Genomic DNA, 19,628 nt, shown 5'->3' on the forward strand with positions numbered 1-19,628 from the left:
TGCCTACAGACAATTCCAAATATGGCGCACTGTGTATAAAGACCTGTATATAAAACACCCAGAAAATCCTTGATTTTTAGCAGAACTTTAAAGAATAACTCTGCAGGAGGTACCCTACGTCAGGAGACGTGGTGACGGTGTTGAGAAGGATTCTGTCCAGCTTTGAGAGTTTGGGGTTAGTTAGAGAACCCAGGGTAGTGAAAGACAGTGATTGAGCTACTTCTAGAATTAAAAGCGTGTGTTATTCGTTTAAGTACTTAATAAATTAATTGGGTTTTACAAAGCTCCAAGTGTCTGTGCTGCATCTTTGTCTATGAAAATACATAAAATATATAGTCTCTCAGAGGCAGGGGGAACCACCTTATACCTCCAACTGACTGCCCGTTAATTACTTATTATTCATATTTTAATGGCATACACAAGGTGAATAGTCAAGGTCTTTTCCCCAGGGTTGGAGAGTCCAAAACTGGAGTGGGTAAGTTTAAGGTGAGAGATGAAAGATTTAGATTAGATTCCCTACAGTGTGGAAACAGGCCCTTCGGCCCAACAAGTCAACACCGACCCTCTGAAGAGTAACCCACCTAGACCCATTCCCCTATACAGTATTTACCCTGAGTAATGCACCTAACACTACGGGCAGTTTAACTTGGCCAATTCACCTAACCTGCACATCTTTGGACCGTGGGAGGAAACCGGAGCATCTGGAGGAAACCCACGCAGACATGGGGAGAATGTGCAATCTCAAAACAGACAATTGCCCGAGGTGGGAATCAAACCCGGGTCCCTGGTGCTGTAAGGCAGCAGTGCTAACCACTGAGCTACCGTGCCGCCCTGCACGGACCTAAGAGGCAGCGTTTTCACACAGAGGGTGGTACGTGTATGGAATGAGCTGCCAAAGGAAGTGGTGGAGGCTGGTACAATTACAACATTTAAAAGGCACCTGGATGGATATATAAATAGGAAGGGCTTAGAGGGATATGGGGCAAGTGCTGGCAAATGGGACGAGATTAGGTTAGGATATCTGGTCAGCATGGTCGAGTTGCGCTGTTTCTGTCCTGGACCTCTCTGTGACTCTAATGGGCTGCATTGGGACGGAGCTGAGAATGGAGTAAGCAGATTACCACACAGCCGCCAGGGGAGCACGGTTCTGTGTATTACAGCTGATGTGAAGAGGACATTCTGCCTCAGATTCTTGAACAGTTGCCAATACACAGAGCAGATCAGAAGGATGTCCTTTTGGATATACACTCAGACCCTGAGGCTGTGACCCTCAGCTCTCCTACCTGCTCCATTTGTCAAGATAACAGCAGATCTGGCCAGTCATGGATTAGAAAATTATCCTTCAGAGCCATTTCCCATCTCCAAGCTTGTGTTTGGTCCAATTAGAGGCTTTGCATTTTAACATAAGAATGTAGGTTGAACATTTCCCCACCTTTTTTTTAACTTTTGTTCCAGATCTGCAAACTGTAAAACATTGCAAAGAAATAATTAGATCCTTGGAAGATTCAGTAACTTCACTTCTCCCACAAGTTGCTGTTGTATGATACCTGGCAGGACTCTGCTGACCTGATGCTTGGATCTTTGTTAAAAAAACAGAAGATTTCCACCTGTATTCTCGTCAAAGTCATTTCGCTGGGCACACAATGTGCTACTTCAGCATAATCATTCTTTTCTCTGCAGTTTAATTAAATCAAACTGCATCTCAAAAGTATTCTCAACCACACTCCCCCTCCAATTTCACAGTCTAATTATTCTTCTGTTGAACAAGACAATCAAACCTGCAATCAAGTGTACCATTTTATTTCTGTTAAAAATCATACAACACCAGGTTATAGTCCAACAGGTTTATTTGGAAGCACTAGCTTTCAGAGCGCTGACACACTAACTTCCCCCATAATCATAGAGTCATACAATCCCTACAATGTGGAAACAGGTCATTTCCCCCAACAAGTCCACACCGACCCTCCAAAGAGTAACCCACCCATTCATCTAGCCTATTACTCTACATTTGCCCCTGACTAATGCATCTAACCTACACATCCCTGAACACTCTAAGCCAATTAGTACAACCAATCCACCCTAATCTGGACATCTTTGGACTGTGGGAGGTAACCAGAGTACCCGGAGGAAACCCACGCAGATACGGGGAGAATGTGCAAACTCCATACAGAAAGTCACCCGAGGCTGGAATCAAGCCCAGGTTTCTGGCACTGTGAGGCAGCAGCTAGTCACTGAGTCACCATGTCATCCCATAGTGTCCAGGGATATGCAGGTTCAGTAGATTGGCCAAGCATGGGAAATACAGGGTTCTGGGGCTAGGGTTGAATCCGGGTGGGATGGCACAGATTCAATCGGCCAAATAGTCTCAATCTGCGCTGGGGGGATTGGACCATCTGAGCTACTGATTCAGGATTTAATTTCTGCCACTGATTAAGCTTGGAAGTTTTAAAAGAAATCAGTGTGGCAGATAAAGCGTTCCTGAGGGAGCTTCCTGACAACCTGAGTCAAAAAAAAATTCCCTCATTGCACATCCTTTGGCAGTCACAGGAGCTCACCTCTTCGTAGAAGGTGCAATCTGCTAAGTGAGTGCCCAGCTTTCCAACCACAAAGCCAGATTCCCCTCTGTTGTAACCTTCTCGGTTATAGCCCTATGTACAGCATACCAGCCAGCGCTTTCCAGAAACTTAGAAGGAGAGTTCAAGTAACGCAGTGTGCACATGGAAAGCTTCATCGCTGTAGGGCAGAGTGGGTAGGACCATTGCCCTGCAGCCTTCAGGGTGCAAAATCGTGACCGCAACGTCAGTGAGGAATCCACTTCACCCTAACCTGGACAGACCACCCACCCTAACCTGGACAGACCATCCACCCTAACCTGAACATCTTTGAGATGGAACCTCAAGGGGAGAATGTGCAAACTCCACGCAGACAGTCGGCCGAGGCTGGAATCGAAATTGGGTCCCTGGTACTGTATGGCAGCACTGCCAACCACTGAGCCACCCTGAACTGACTTGTCTGAAAATCAAGTGTCTCTAAAATATGGGTCGTCCTGCCACAACGTACGTGCCGTCTGCACGAACCTGCTGTAACGCGATTGAGGAATTGGGAAGGGCACGAACTTTGAAACCCTGCGCTGGCTGTAACGCGACGATGTCGCCAACACTTTAAGCACTGTTTCTCAAGTGGGCTTTTCTCTCACACGGGGTTGCACAAGAACGCTACCACCGTGTTGAAGAAGAGCTACCTGTAACAGAAGTAACGTGATGAATGACCCATATCAAAGTTATTGTGGATTGAGTAAAGCAATAGCCAAGCTTACTCATGATCTGCCCAGACAAGTTAAACTTACAAAGCAGCCAAAATCTGATGAAAGACTCAAAGACATTAATTTTGACCAGAATCTGAGGGACGTGAGCTTCGGGAAGATTTGTGGCTGAAACAGCCAGGCTGTTCCAATACAGTTACAACACTGGCATCTCCCTGACAATGTGGAAAATTGTCAAGATTAGAGTGGTGCTGGCAAAGCACAGCACATCAGGCAGCATCCAAGCAACAGGAAAATTGACGTTTCAGGCAAAAGCCCTTCATCAGAAATCATGTGGAAAATTGCCCAAGTATGTCCTGTACATAAAAAGCGGGACAAACCCAACCTGACCAATAAAGTGATGGAAGGGGTCATCAAGATTTGGTGAGGGTTATCCCAATGGTGAGGTTGACTTGACGTGTTTTTCACGGTTTTCCCAAGTGGTGTGGTGAGGTCCTCGCCGGGAACAATAGGTTCCCAACTAATGGTCATTCTTGCATAGAACATGACTGGCCCCATTAATCTTCTGGATGCAGCCTCACCAACCTCGTCCACACCAAGTCACCATTGGGAAAACTTGGAAGTGGAATGTGTTTTTTTTGGGGGGTGGGGGTCTTCAGCTCACCACTTGCTCCACAAGAGCTTCCTGTTGAACACCAACATCTCAGCGCATGGGCACTGGCCTTATGCACCCCACATCCAAGGACACTGGCATCTGACATGTGCCAGCCAGCTCCAAGGCACATCTCCAACCCACTTACAGGATTCTTTTGCATCTCAAAGCTACCGCTTGGACTGTCCAAGGTATCTGAATACGAAGGGTTTGGAGGGATATGGGCCGGTGCTGGCAAGTGGGACTTGACTGGGTTGGGATATCTGGTCAGCATGGACAAGTTGGACCAAAGGGTCTGTTTCCGTGCTGTACATCTCTATGACTCTATGTCTCCATGACCAGACTCTGTCTTACTTTACTACTGTTTACCAAGCCACCTCTAGCACAGACACAAAGCCAGGAAGCTTGCTACAGTTGTGACCACGTGTCAGTCTGGTCAAGGGGGGAAATCAGTCTTCACTCGGGCACAGTAAGTCAAAGGCAGCCTCTTTTAGCAGTCTTGCTCAGGGCAGTCGGAGTCTGGATCCTCCTTCAATAAGGCAAAAATGAGGACTGCAGATGCTGGAAACCAGAGTCAGATTAGAGTAGTGCTGGAAAAGCACAGCAGGTCAGGCAGTATCTGAGGAGCAGGAAAATCAATGTTTTAGGCAAATACTCTTCATCAGGAATCCTGATGAAGGGCTTTTGCCCGAAACGTCAATTTTCCTGCTCCACGGATGCTGCCTAACCTGCTGCGCTTTTCCAGCACCACTCTAATCTAGACTCCTCCTTCAATAGGCTGAATAATGGATGGCACACCACCCATCTTGACCCTTCGTCCCCTATTGTGGGCTGTTTTGGTCCTGGAAAGAGAGAGGGAGGTATCTCGGAATACGGAAGCGGGTGGCACAGTTATTGCTGTTGGTGAAGGTGGGGAGGTGTCCAGAGTGAGTAGGTGGGCAGCACAGAGGGCATGCGGGGTTAGTGGTTTCGGGGGTTGGGGAAATGCTGCAGGAATGGTGAGAGGAGCTGACCGTGAGCCTTGGTGGGAGATGGGCACAGCAGCCAAAGGCAGAGTGAGCGTGGGATATCGGAGAGAAGATGGTGGGACTTAGACCAGCAGAGCAAAGAAGAACTTTGACCTTTCTCATACGGCGGGGGGGCACACATTTGCATTTTAAACATGGCGCTGAAGTGAGGGGTGCCGGTCAAGTCGTCTGGAATCTCTGGTCAGTGGCACATTGGTTGAAGAAGGATATTTGGGTGGAAATTGGATGGGATACTGACCAAAAGGACAGGAATGGTACTTATTGCATCGAGTTACGTAAGATCAAGTGAGAAAACTCGCTTGACATTGTTGCAAAAACTGCTCCACAAAACTTTACTGAACTAAAGAAAATGTAAGATTCAGCGCTTTGTTTCTCTCTTCACAAGCACTACCAATCCCAGGTGAATATTTCCAACATTTTCAGTTGTCTTTTTAAGAATTCTGGCAGCCCCAGGAAAAACACACATGGTTTTTGTAAATCAGTAAACATAACATTTTTGCAAATTATTTGCTAATTTTCTTGATAAATTCTTCGGAAGACTTTGATGGTCAATTACTCTTTATCGAGTTCCTTTTGGTTAGTGTGAGTGTTAAGATTAATAGGGGACTGCAGATCTAGATGTACAGATTTCTACAAGAGAAAGCTGACCCTTATGCCTTGACGAGGTGATAATGGATCGAAATTGTTGCCTTCCTTCTCAAATATTCCCAGAGACTGGTTCTTTCACTTAATCATGACTGGAAATTATAACTTCATTTGCATGGTTGATCAGAGAATTAACATATAAATTACCTTTTGTAATTGGATTGATTCCAAGCAAAGTTTACCAATGTCTGGAGAAAATTGTTTCCCATCAGCCTTGACAATTTTCCAAGTAAACATTTGGATTCTATTTTGAGTTTACCACAACTTATATATAGTTTGGACTTCACTCCCATGGTGAAAAGTTTATTTTTCACAGAGCCTGGATCAGTTTATCAGCTCTTTACAAAATCTTGGATCACATCTGAGTCTTCTTTATCCCCAGGGAAAGCAGATCTAACCTCCTTAACCTTCCCTCACAACCTATTTTTCTCATTCTGAAACACATCTTGCTCTGTACCATCTCAAAGTGATTAACACTTGGTGATACAGAAATAGAAACTTCTGGAAGTACTCAGCTGGACTTGTGGTATCAATGAAAAGAGAAACAGAGGTAATGATACAAGTCCAGTATGATCCATCTTCAAGCGTTGACACTCTCTCTGATGATGCTACCAGAACCTGTTGCATTTTTCGAAGTACTTAGAATCATACAGCCCGGAAACAGACCCTTCGGTCCAGCCAGTTCATGCTGACTAGGTGTCCCAAACTACACTGGTCCCACTTGCCTGCGTTTGATCCATATCCATCTCAACCATTCCTTTTCATGTCTCAGCTACCTTCTCTCAGCTCCCTTGGCTCATAAGCCTCATTCTTGATAAGGCCTCATGCTGAAACATCGATTCTCCTGCTCCTTGGATGCTGCCTGACCTGCTGTGCTTTTCCAGCACCATACTTTTTGACTCTGATCTCCAGCATCGGCAGTCCTCATTTTCCTCTATTCATGGACCTATCCAAAAGTCTTTTGAATGTTGTAATTGAGACCGCCTCCACCACTTCCTTTGGCTGTTCATTCAATACATGCACCACCTTCTGTGTGACAAAGTTGCCCCTCAGGTCTCTTTTAAATACTTCCCCTCTCACCTTAACCCTATCTTTGGGGAAAGACCTTGGCTATTCACCTTATCATGATTTTATAAACCTCTGTAAGGTCACCCCTCAACCTCCATCGCTCCAAGGAAAAAACAGTCCCAGCCTCTCCTTATAACTCAGATCCTCCAGTCCCAGTAACATCCTTGTAAATCTTTTTGGAACCCTTTCCAAACCAGAACTATATGTAGTACTTCTCCTCCTTTTACTTCTGATTTCCAACATCCTTCAGACAACAGAAAATTGGAGCCAGGCTAGCGAGGTGATTCAGGTAACTGAGCCTATACCTCCAATCCACGTGATAGTAACTGATTCTCTCTGTCAACACCATATTTCCACTCTCTCTCCATACCTCTTGACTGACTCAGTGGTTAGCACTGCTGCCTCACAGCACCAGGGACCTGGGTTTGATTCCAGCCTCGGGCGACTGTCTGTGTGGGATTTCCTCTGGATGCACCGGTTTCCTCCCACAGTCCAAAGATGTGCAATGTCGGTCAACTGCCCATGTTAAATTGCCCACAGTGTTCAGGGACGTTTAGGATAGATGCGTTAGTCAGTGGAAATGTAGAAGTAATAGGGTAGGGGAGTGGGTCTGGGTGGGATACTCTTTGGAGAGTCAGTGTGGGCCAATAGCCTGTTTCCACACTGTAGGGGTCCGATGACTGCCGTGGCTTCTATATTTCTTTCTTCAATATAATTACTGACTTTGCATCTGTAGCCTTACAGGGTGGTGAATTCTATACATGGCGAATAAATTCCTTCTCGTCTCAGACAAGGTATGCTGAGATTGGGATCACTTGTTCTGGCTGGGGAAATGTCATCTCTGCATCCAGTCTGCCCAGCCCTGTCAGAGTTGAATACGTTCCCCTCTCATTCTTCGAAACTCCCAGTGAGGACAAGTCAAATCGCTCCTCATGCAACAAACCTGGAACCCAAGACTCAGACTGCTGAACCTATGTTACGAATCTTTTTACTCAATTGTTGGATGTGGCCATCGCTGGCTGGGTTATTACCCGTCCCTAGTTACCCCTTGAGAAGGTGGCATGTGCTGCAGGTGGACCCACAATGCCCTTAGGGAGGGAACTGGGGAAAGGCTGAATTGGCATTTCAGTTTGCCCTCCATTCTGTGTAAGGTAAAGGATGAGATCAGACTCAGCAGGAAGTAATTTTTTTTCATTTGATTTGATTTATTACTGTCACATGTACCGAGGTACAGTGAAAAGTTTTGGTTTGTGTGCAGTACAGGCAGATCATAGCATACAAAGGTGATAGGACTGAGCAAGGAATACAGTGTTACAGCTGCAGGGAAGGTGCAGAGAGAGCGAGAGCAGATGAATTCAAAAGCCCTGTATGCATTCTTTTAGCCAAGACCGAGAGATGGACCTGCTTTTTGTACTAACAGCACGTTTAAGGCCCCTTGTTTTCTTACCTGGATTGATGGCTCGACCCAAACCCCCAGGACACCAGGCTCTTCCCTTCTTACTCTTCCAAGCCTCCGACCCTACACTCCATTCTCCTCAACCCCCTTACAACTGACTGACCCTTGATGATCCCAACACTGCTTGTGCCACAAGATACAAAGTCAGAAGTCATACGACACCAGGTTACAGTCCAAAAGGTTTATTTGAAATCACACAAGGTTTCGGAGTGACTGTCAGGTGAAATCGACAGGCATAGTCACCTGATGAAGGGCTGTGCTCCGAAAGTTTGTGAGTTCAAATAAACCTGTTGGACTATAACCTGGTGTTGTGTGAATTCTGACCTTGCCCACCCCAATCCAACACCGGCACCTCCACATCATGACAAAATACAACAAGGAAGACCACTGACGTGAGACACAACCTTACAAGACTGCTTGCTGTCTGCAAATATTCAAACAGTCAGGGGACAGGTGGTTTGTATGCTTCACCGACTTTATCCTGATAAGTAATTATGAAAAGTTTAATGTCATAGAAGCCATAGATTATGGAAACAGGCCATTTGGCCCCTCAGGTCCACACCAACCCTCTGAAGAGCATCCCACTTAATTCTTGTAACCCTCACCTAATCCACATAGCCTGCACCTCCCTGGACACTATGGGGTAATTTAGCACAGCCAATCCACCTTACCTACATATCTTTCTACTGTGGGAGGAAATAGGAACACCCAGAGGAAACCCATGCAGATACAGGGAGAATGTGTAAACACCACACAAACAGTCACCCAAGGTTGGGATTGAACCCAGGTCCCTGGCTAACCACTGAGCCACCATGCCCTCATTGAGTGCACATTGACATGCAAATATATTAGAAGTTGAAAACTCACCAGGGGCCAGTGTGTGTCTTGGCCTACCACTAATGTTTCCTTGACTTTATCCCAAATCTAATCCACAAAATCAAACTGTTTTTCCATCTAATTCTGTTGTCCCTCCATTCTTTCAGGCTCCATAAATCCAACCACCCCCTCCCACCTCGCCAACTGACTTCGATTTTGTAAAACATACGATGATTTATCTCACTTAATGGGTGTGATTACCCTTTCTGCAGACTCTAACTCCTCCAAAGGGGGGGAAAGAAAAAGGCATATTTGCAAAGCTTCTTTCATCTCAAAACCACATGCACTATCTAAATCTCCGACTGCAAAACCCGTCGGGGGCTCTTCACAAGCTTTAAAGAAGGGTCAAGCATTGAAGAAGCTTTTATAGCTCTCTCTCTGACCTTGAAAGATAAACATAGGTTCACTTTTAAGCCTAATTAACCACAAGCCTGTTTGTATTGTACTGACATCAGAATTGTGCTCTCAAACCTGCCCCCACCTTTAATCAACAGCAAAACTCTTCAGTTCCTAAAACTAGAAGTTGTGTTCTAAAACATCTGAATTAGGTATTCAGAACACATTGATAAATGTACTCACATCAACATCTGCTTATTTCTAATTCATGGGTCATTCACCCATATTCCTAGCCTATAAAAAGACACCAAATGCCACAGCAGACCCACAGCAACATGGTTGACTCCTAACTGCCCTCTGGGCTATCAGGGATGGGCAATAAATGCTGGCCTAGACAGTGATGCTCTCATCCTGTGAATGAGTAGGTTTTTTTAAAAAAATGGGTTTAATTAAACATACATGCGTGTTTTTCCTCAGAACGAAATGCAATTTTGAACACTTTTACCAGGGTTGGAGGATTTAAGCTGTAGGGAGAGGCTGAATAGACTGGGGTTGTCTTCCCCTGGAGCGCCGAAGGCTGAGGGGTGACTTTATAGAGGTTGATACAATCATGAGGGACTTGGGTAGGGTAAATAGACAAGATCATTTCCCTGGGGTGGGGGAAGGCAGAACTAGAGGGCATCGGTTTAGGTGAGAGGGGAAAGATATAAAAGGGAGTTAAGGGGCAACGTTTTCATGCAGAGGATGGTGCGTGTATGGAATGAGCTGCCTGGGGAAGTGGTGGAGGCTGGTTCAATTGCAACATTTAAAAGGAATCTGGGTGGGTATATGAATAGGAAGGGTTTGGAGGGATATGGGATATGGCACATGGGACTAGATTGGGTTGGGATATCTGGTCGGCATGGACAAGTTGGATCGAAGATGTTTCCATGCTGTACATCTCTATACTCAAAGACTGACACACATCGATAAGAAATCCGTTTTGTCTCCTGAGCAGCTACAAAACCTGTGCACAATGTTCCCAGCACAGCTCCATGCTGCTGTCTGACTAATTCACAATTTAACACAGCCAGGCAGTTCTGCTGCTCCAGCCGGCTCCTTGCAGCATAACAGAGATTCGGTGTTGACAGCTCGCACTCCCAGGCCAATCCGCTGAGTGCTTCTTGTAAACGATGTGCAGACTGAACGAGCAGATGAGGTACAGTCAGGCTGGGCGAAACTTCAACCCCACAGAGACAGACAAAGAGAGCAAGCATCATTAAATAAATAGAACCTTAGAGCTGCTCAACCAGCAGTACACACTTTGCAAATTTCCAAAACAGTTTCAAACTAGACCGCCCAGCTTCATGGCTGGGCAGTCAAACTTAATCAGTGAAAAAGGAACTAATTTACGACATACCTGCTGCCCTATAAAGACTTTACAACAACCTGAGCTCCGTACCACCGCTAGGGATTTCTGTAGGGGTGTGGGAGGAGGTATCAGGAAGTCCCAGTTGATCACAGTAACAGTGGTCACCTCAGACAAGCGCAGGCAGAGGGTTTTCACTGACTGGTTGCCCAAATTGCAGCGGGAGAAATGCGAGGAGGCAGTGAAAACAGGAAGGCAGATGATTATCCGAACGGTGAGAGACTGGGAAAGGGAGAGGTGCAACCAACTCTGCATGCCCTTGTACACCACTCGCTGAAGTGCAAAAGGCGGAGAAGAAGGCCAAAGACTTGTTGGCTATCATTGTGTGAGGATACGAGCACAGCAGCAGGGAGGTCTTGGCGCAATTCTACAGGGGCTTGGTTAGACCACGCCTGGTGTATTGTGTGCAGTTCTGGTCTCCTTATCTGAGGAAGGATGGAGTGGTGTATGGACAATAGATGGACTAAAGGGGGAATGGAATAAAGGTTTTTCACACGGTTTCCCAGGACTGACATATAAAGAGAGACTGGTTCAGTTTGGGTGACATTCACTGGAGTTTAGAAAGCTGAGTTGAGGGGAGGGATCTCATAAAAACCTATAAAATTCTACTGGGATTACACAGAGCAAACACCAGAAGGATGTTCCTGATGACCAGGGAGTCTAGAACTGTCTAAGTATATGGGGGTAAGCCAGCTAGGACTGAGAGTTGGAGATATTTCTTCACTCAGAAAGCAGTGAGGCTGTGGACTATCTCTGCCACAGAAAGCAGTGAGGCTGTGGACTATCTCTGCCACAGAAAGCAGTGAGGCTGTGGACTATCTCTGCCACAGAAAGCAGTGGATGCCTAAACATTGAATGCTTTCAAGAAAGAGTTAGATAAAGTTCTTATGGCTAAAGGGATCAAAGGTGGAAGGCAGGAACAGGGTATTGATTTGATGAAGAAGGCTCAAAGACACAATTTTCCACTGCGGTTCCTATTGTCCACATTTCTATGAAGTTCCTGCTACAATCCTTTGCTACTGTCATATGACCTCGCTCTTGAATTTCCGTGAATCATTCTGAGTTTAGGGAAATATCTTTTCATTTTTTTGATCAAATGATGATTGTTGATCCATCACATTCTCATCTTTACAATTGCTGCTTTATGAATATGCTTGAGTCAATAAAGTGGGTGTGCAATGGATATACAAGGTACAGATTATATATGCACACACACACACACACACGCACAGGCAAACACGTACGCGCACACACACATGTACTTACACACGCACACGTACACACACGTACACACACACACATGCACACACACACACACACACACACACGTGTGGAGGCTATGATCTTAGCGAATGGCTGAAGGCTTGAGAGTCTGAAAGAGCTCTTATTTTTCTGCTTAACTGTTGCTGATGCGATATTATAATTGGTTTGAAATTTATGGTGTATATTATGGTATATATACGCATGGTATATATTGAAATGGTATATTGCGGTTGTTTACAATGGTCACCTAGCACCTGCTGTTAATGCCACAGTTGAAGTCTATGTGTGGGAATGTGATCCAAATAAATAATTACAGACAATTAAATAGCTTGTTAATTACTGGTATTACTAAAAGGTTAACTGTCGGCTCCAAGTTAATAAGCTTTAAAGTTACTTTTTTTTAAAGATTGGTTTTGCATCTATGGCAAACAGTGGCAATTTGAGTGTGATATCTGTGTTGTAACATTTGAAGGATGATAGAAATGTGATTGTGATATCCAGCAAGAATATATCTCCCATCAAGTGGCTCATACTGATTTGAGGGACATGAACAGTAACCCACTTGATCACCTGCCTGATATATTTGTTTTTCATCCAATGAAATAAAAATCAGAGGGGTTCTATCATCTCCAATGAGCACTGCTTTGAATGTTCAGCCATTATAAATACCAGATAATTTGTTTTTCAGAGTTCTGAATGGCTGATTCTAAAGCTAAACACGTGTGAAAGTTCATCTGGCCTTCAAAAGAAACAAGGACTAATTATAGCAAGTAACATCACAAAGAATTCCTCACAATGTGGAAGCAGGTCAATCACCCCATCAAGTCCACACCAACCCTTTGAAGAGCATCCCTCCCAGATCCACACTGTCCCTGTAACCATGAATTTCCCATGGCCAATCCATCTAACCTTTGGATTGTGAGAGGAAACCCACACAGATACAGGGAAAATGTGCACACTCCACACTGATGGTCACTCGAGGCTGGAATCGAACCTGGGTCCCTGGCGCCGTGAGGCAATGGTGCTAACTACTGCCTCACATTGAGGATCAGCTAATGGCAATTGATTAAATTGTTTTGAATAATGTGAATATAAAGTCAATAAACACAAAATAGCTCAAACAGCTGCTGTAATTTTATAGAAATTTAGTAATTTCATATTGTTTGATATGTACATTCCAATAATTCAGTTTAAATCTGAGAACCACAGACGGGAATGTGTACATAGTCTCCAACATGATCATTTTATGCTGAATAGCGTAATGTACTGCCTACAGTACCTTAACATGTACTAATTATAATACATTGAGTAACTATACAGCATTTAACAACTTAATTTAGATGATAATCTTGACATTATCTACAGAAAATTGTATTGTTTGCCATTTGTTTTGGCCATATGTCTCCATCGCTGCTGTAGTTTTACTATACACTATTGGTTTCCCTGCTAATGTTAATATTTATTATCCTGTTATCTATATCTCATCATTCCTGTCACACAGAAGGAAATAAAGCAGCACAATGAAATTGTGAATATTAAGGAATTAAGTGCAGAGAAACTTCAATTATCCATACTGCTTTTATCTACACTTTCAATTATTTGTCAGAGTTTCTGAGGGAGTTGCGAGGCCAGTCAAAGTACAAGCTTAGTTTTGCAATTGAGCGTTTTGAATTGATTTTCACAGACTCTGGGCTCTTGATCCCACGGGATACAAAGCTGTTACTTGGATGTCCAGTACCTGATCGAATTTATTAACCTTGCACCCCTGATATCTGGTGTTAAGTTCAAAGACCTGTGGGAATTCAAGCCTCAGGTCTGCAAGACCGAGGTGTCTTAGATTGCTGGTACTTCTCTTCCACAAGAATGTTGAAAATGGAAAACGATACTGAGGACGTGATTAAGCAATCTAAACAGAACAGTCGGAAACTGAAAATAATTCACTCTGCCAACCTATGTAAAGTGGACTCAATTATCTGCCAATTTGCATGATCTGTCAAGAGGAGATCTATTCCATTAGGGCAGATAATTGAGGTTCGCCTGTTAAATAGACATTATATATTAGAATTGATAACAAATGGCTGGGAGTGATTTCGTTGTTACACTGAATTACTGCCACATAATCTCCCACCACGTCTCGATTGTCCAACATTTAATATTGGTCAATAGCATTGGGAGATACAGGCAACATTATCTATTAAGTCTTTAAAACTGCTTACTCAACCCCTTCCAAATATGTTAACTCATTAGAGTCATAGAGTTGTACAGAATGGAAACAGACCCTTCAGTCCAACTTGTTCATGCCAACCACATATCCTAAACATGCTGACCAGATATCCTAAATTAATCTAGTCCCATTTGCCAGCATTTGGTCCATATCTCTCTAGATCCTTCTTATTCATATACCCATCCAGTTGCCTTTTAAATGTTGTAAACCTTAAACCTATGCCCTCTAAGCTTTCGACTACCCCAACCCCAGGGAAAAGAAAACTTTATCTATTTACCCCATCCATGCCCCCTACGTGATTTTATAAACCTCTATAAGGCCACTCCTCACCCTCCGACGCTCCAGGGAAAATAGCCCCAGCCTATTCAGTCTTTCCCTATAGCTCAAACCCTCCAAACCCAGCAACATCCTTGTAAAGGTTTCACAACATCCTTCCTGTAAGCAGGGAGACCAGAGCTGAATGCAGTATTCTTGAACTAATCAGGGCATCTTCACAAAGCTGTCAGACCGAGCACCAAACTTGGAAAAATGTGATCAGTTTTAAGGAACAGTTCCAGAAACTAAATGGCTTGAGAGGTGGTCTCTTTACCAATGGGAGAAAGAATCCTAGAATCAGAGAGCTAACCAGGAGATCATTCAGCCAACCAAGTCCATGCTGGCTCTTTGAGAGGTCTACAACCAGTTAGTCTGACTTCTGGACTCTTTTATCGTAAACCCTGCAATGTTTCCCCTTTGAACTTTCACCCAATCTGCTCTGAAAGATACAACCAATCCTGCTTCCACCACACTCTCGGGTAGCAGAAATCAACCATAACAGCTCACCATGTGAAATAATAGTCTTCCCATGTTCCTTCTGGTTTCTTTGCAAAATGCTTAAAATCTGCATCCTCAGCTCGGAGTGTGCCTGTTGGTGAAGGGTCTGGTGGTGCAGTGGTAGGGGTGTGCCTGTTGGTGAAGGGTCTGGTGGTGCAGTGGTAGGGGGTGTGCCTGTTGGTGAAGGGTCTGGTGGTGCAGTGGTAGGGGGTGTGCCTGCCAGTGAAGGGTCTGATAGTGTAGAGGTAGGGGGTGTGCCTGTTGGTGAAGGGTCTGATAGTGTAGAGGTAGGGGTGTGCCTGTTGGTGAAGGGTCTGGTGGTGCAGTGGTAGGGGTGTGCCTGTTGGTGAAGGGTCTGGTGGTGCAGTGGTAGGGGGTGTGCCTGTTGGTGAAGGGTCTGATAGTGTCGAGGTAGGGGTGTGCCTGTTGGTGAAGGGTCTGGTGGTGCAGTGGTAGGGGTGTGCCTGTTGGTGAAGGGTCTGATAGTGTAGTGGTAGGGGTGTGCCTGTTGGTGAAGGGTCTGGTGGTGCAGTGGTAGGGGGTGTGCCTGCCGGTGAAGGGTCTGATAGTGTAGAGGTAGGGGTGTGCCTGTTGGTGAAGGGATATGGGCCAAATGTTGGCAAATGGGACTAGAATAGTTTAGGATATCTGGTCGGCATGGACGAGTTGGACCAAAGAATCCATTTCCATGCTGTACCTCGTGATGACCATGTGTGGGAAATACACCCCATTTGTCTGAATGTCCTCAGTAACTCACCAGAGATGGTGATAAAAGAAAGACTGTTCTGATTGTCATCAGAACAGCTCCTCATCCCTGCAGATCTCTGCTGTGACAGATGTGTGGTTTGTCTGATTTTACTGCATGTAGGGGAGACACAAAGCTTGACATTGCAACACGATCAGGCTGTTCCCAACAAAACATGTGTGAGGTCTTCATTTAATGTACCCTCTAATTACAATGGACACTCCAAGCTTGTTTGGGTTTGGTTAGAACAATGGACATTTTAAGCAGTCAAAGGTTTTGTATTCCAGCAAAAACAAACCACTGCAGTGCTTATTATAATAGCAGAGTAATAGCAGTGTAACTATTCCAACTGTCAAACTTTCTCCTGCCCCTTTAATGGTTGTTTTGGCATTGAGAGGTGGTCACCGTTCTATAGACGGAAGATCAAAACTCCAGTTGACAAAGATCTGGCTCATATCCAGTGAGAACTGCTAGCGTTTATAGCTTCACAGGACACGACTTGACAAGAATCGATTATGTCGACAATCTCAGGCATAAACAGCAACCCTATTTCATTCAATTCATGAATGTTTTTTGAAACATCTTCGACTTACATTCAGTTAGCATATTTCGACGCAGCACAACATCCCAATGTGATTTCAATGACAAGAATGACACCAAATAAAATACCAACATCAGAGAAAGAGATATTGCAATAGGTGACTAAAACTGAGCAGGGGAATGTATAAGGAGCATCTTTAAACATTTAGAACATTAGACCATAAGACAGAGGAGCAGAAATTAGGCCATTCGGCCCATCGAGTCTGCTCCGCCATTCGATCATAGTTGATCAGTTTCTCAACCCCATTCTCCCGTTTTCTCTCCGTAACCTTTGATCCTCTTGGAAATCAAGAACTTAGCTATCTCTGTCATCAACATACTGAATGACCTGGCCTCCACAGCGTCGTGTGGCAGTGAATTCCACCGATTCACCACTCTCTGGCTGAAGAAGTTTCACCTTATCTACATTCTAAAAGGGCTTCCCTTTACTCTAAGACTTTGCCCTCAGGTCCTAGTCTCTCCTCCAATGGAAACATCTTCCCAATGTCCACTCTGTCCAGGCTGTTCAGTATTCTGTAAGTTTCAGTCAGATCCCCCCTCATCCTTCTGAACTCCATTTGAAACTGGTAAAGAGATGGAGAGGTTTCAGGAGAGGATTTTAAACAAAGGTTATAGCAGCTGAAGGCATGGCTCATGATAGTGAAGCAATTACATTTGGAAATGTGCTAGAGGCCAGAACTGGAACACTAAAGAAATCTCAAAAGCATGTAGGGATTGTGGCAACTTCACAGTTATGGAGGGGTGAGACAACAGGTGAATTCTGAACTAAGGATATGGATCTTAAAATTGATGTGTTGTCAAGTGGAATGTTTTGGTGTGCTAAAGAGTGAGAGGTGACTAAGATTTGGAGCAATTTAAGATGAACACAGCCACAGCTTTGGAGAAAGGTGGCGGGGGGGGGGGAAATGGGAGGCTAACCAGGAGTGCATCAAGTCTATAAGTAAATTGCGGTTGATGGTTTCAGTACCTGATCTGCTAAGACAGGGAAGAGTTAAATTATGTGATACAAATGAATACAGCTGACCAACCTGTCAATCAAATAAGTCAGCCAATGGGTGAGCCAGATAGCCATTTCTTCAGTCAGCTTCAAAGGTTTCAATGTATCCATTTTTAGAGTCTTTAACGACACGGCTGAGTAATGGCATCGCATTATGAATGCTTGGCTGAACTCCAAACCTACTAATGGATTCCATTTAGTGGGGGTATTTATACAGCTGTGAAGAGGCATTTACCTTTGTTTCATTTACAGTTTTATGAACTTAACAGAGATGTGATATTTCATTGAATTTACTTTTCAATGCATATGTATTTATTTGGGCAAGGGAAAGTGTTTTTAAGAAGATTAAAGCTTACATTCAATTGCAGTACAAATGCTTGTTATGATTAATGGCTTTATGAGCATTTCAAAGGCTTGCTAGTGTTATTATGGGGCACATTGGTTCTCTAGTGGATACTAGAGGAATGGGTATGGGTGAGGCATTAATATTTTGGATGCAGCGTGGGTATTAAAGGGTGGCATGGATGAGTGAGGGTGAGGGCTAGGGGTCTGGCTTCTAACAGAATAATGGGAAATGTAGAGGGGACTGGGTGGGGGGGGGGGGGGGGGTGGTGGGGAGAAGCAGAGTCTTGAATAACAGTCATCATCTTAATGAATGGCATTACCTATTTCCTATTTCCTCACCCTATTTCCACACCCATCTAGGAATAAATGAACACTGAAACATCAAATCAGTAAAATAGTTAGCTATTTCACAAGAGAGTAAAAAGACAAGAAAGGAGACTGGGTCTCATTGTCGATCTAATAAGACAATGAAAAATAAGAGAGAAGGTTCCCAGTGTCCTGCTGAGAATATAGTGGCTACATTATCAACAACACAAGTTGAATGAAATTGTCAACATGCTTGCCTTCATTGCTCAGTCCTTTGAGTATAGGAGTTGGGACGCCATGTTGAAGTTGTACAGAACTTTAGTGAGGCCTCTTCTGGAATACTGTGTCCAGTTCTGGTAACCCAGTTATAGGAAAAATATCATTAAGCTGGAGAGGGTTCAGAAGAGATTTACCAGGATGTTGCCAGGTATGGAAGGTTTGAGTTATAGAGAAAAGCTGGACAGGCAGGGATTTCTTTTCACTGGAGGGTAGAAAGTTAAGAGGTGGTTTTATCGAAGTTTATAAAATAATGAGGGATATGGATAGAGTTAATGTAAGTTGTCTTTTCTCTTGGATGGGGATTTCAACATGAAAGGGGGCACATTTTTAAAGAGAGTAAGGTTTAAGAAAGACATGGGGGCAACTTTTTTACATAAAGGGTGGTTTGCGTGTGGAATGAACTTCCTGAGGAAGTGGTGGATGTGAGTACAAATGGAACATTTAAAAGATGTTTGGGTATGTTCAGGAGTAGGAAAAGTTTGGAGGGATATCGGCCAGAGCAGGCAGGTGGGACTAGTTTAGTTTGGGATTACGTTCGGCAAGGTTTGGTTGGACCGAGGGGTCTGTTTCTGTGCTGTATGGCTTCATGACACGGTAAATGGGACAGATCAGTTGTCACTCTAAGAATGCCATGACTATTTTTGTTTAAGTTCCCATCTCCGGCTCATAGTTCATCAAAGTTTCTAATGGCACCTTTATAAGAAATTAATGCTCTAGAATATACAAGAAGTTGAAAAGTTTGATCCGACTCTAAAAACAAAGATAGCAGAGAGTGATATAAGCCTCAGGATAGATGGTAATAGTGGTTCATCACTGAGAGTGCATGAAGTGACTTACAGTCTTTCCAATTGCTTCAGATCCTGAAAGGCTCCTCTTTCAATTATGTTGATCTGGTTCTCCTCAAGATGTCTGCAACAAAACAAAGGAAGTGGTCAGCCATTGGATCTCCTCTCTCTTTTCAACTTGTGTCCCCAAAGTAAGGATAAAGTTTTCACTGAAAACAACAAATGCTGGAGATCACAATGGGTCAGGCAGCATCCATGGAGAGACAACAAGCTAACGTTTCAAATCTTGATGACTCTTATCAGAACTCTGATGAAGAGTCATCTCGACTCAAAACATTAGCTTGTTCTCTTTTCATGGATGTTGCCTGACCTGCTGTGATCTCCAGTGTTTGTTGCTTCCAGTACAATTTCCAGCATCTGCAATAATTGGCTCCTGTAAAATTTTCACTACTTGTGTAACCGGTGTTATGGACCAGACCAAACACCCTCAAAATATTCAGAAGATAGCCCAGACCCTAACCTTTCCTTATTTTGAAGGTA

At 44.1% G+C, this 19,628-nt stretch overlaps 1 protein-coding gene across 1 annotated transcript in view; it reads right to left on the minus strand.

The window, feature by feature from the left end:
• Window positions 1–19,628, minus strand: part of LOC140492241 (slit homolog 3 protein-like) — a 670,939-nt gene that overhangs the window by 600,774 nt on the left and 50,537 nt on the right. Inside the window, exon 3 of the mRNA XM_072591156.1 lies at window positions 19,141–19,212. Within this exon, the coding sequence (XP_072447257.1) occupies window positions 19,141–19,212 (72 nt within the window). The remainder of the gene's footprint in view (window positions 1–19,140; window positions 19,213–19,628) is intronic.

The sequence above is a fragment of the Chiloscyllium punctatum genome, chromosome 20 (assembly GCF_047496795.1).
Source record: "Chiloscyllium punctatum isolate Juve2018m chromosome 20, sChiPun1.3, whole genome shotgun sequence".
NCBI lineage: Eukaryota > Metazoa > Chordata > Chondrichthyes > Orectolobiformes > Hemiscylliidae > Chiloscyllium > Chiloscyllium punctatum.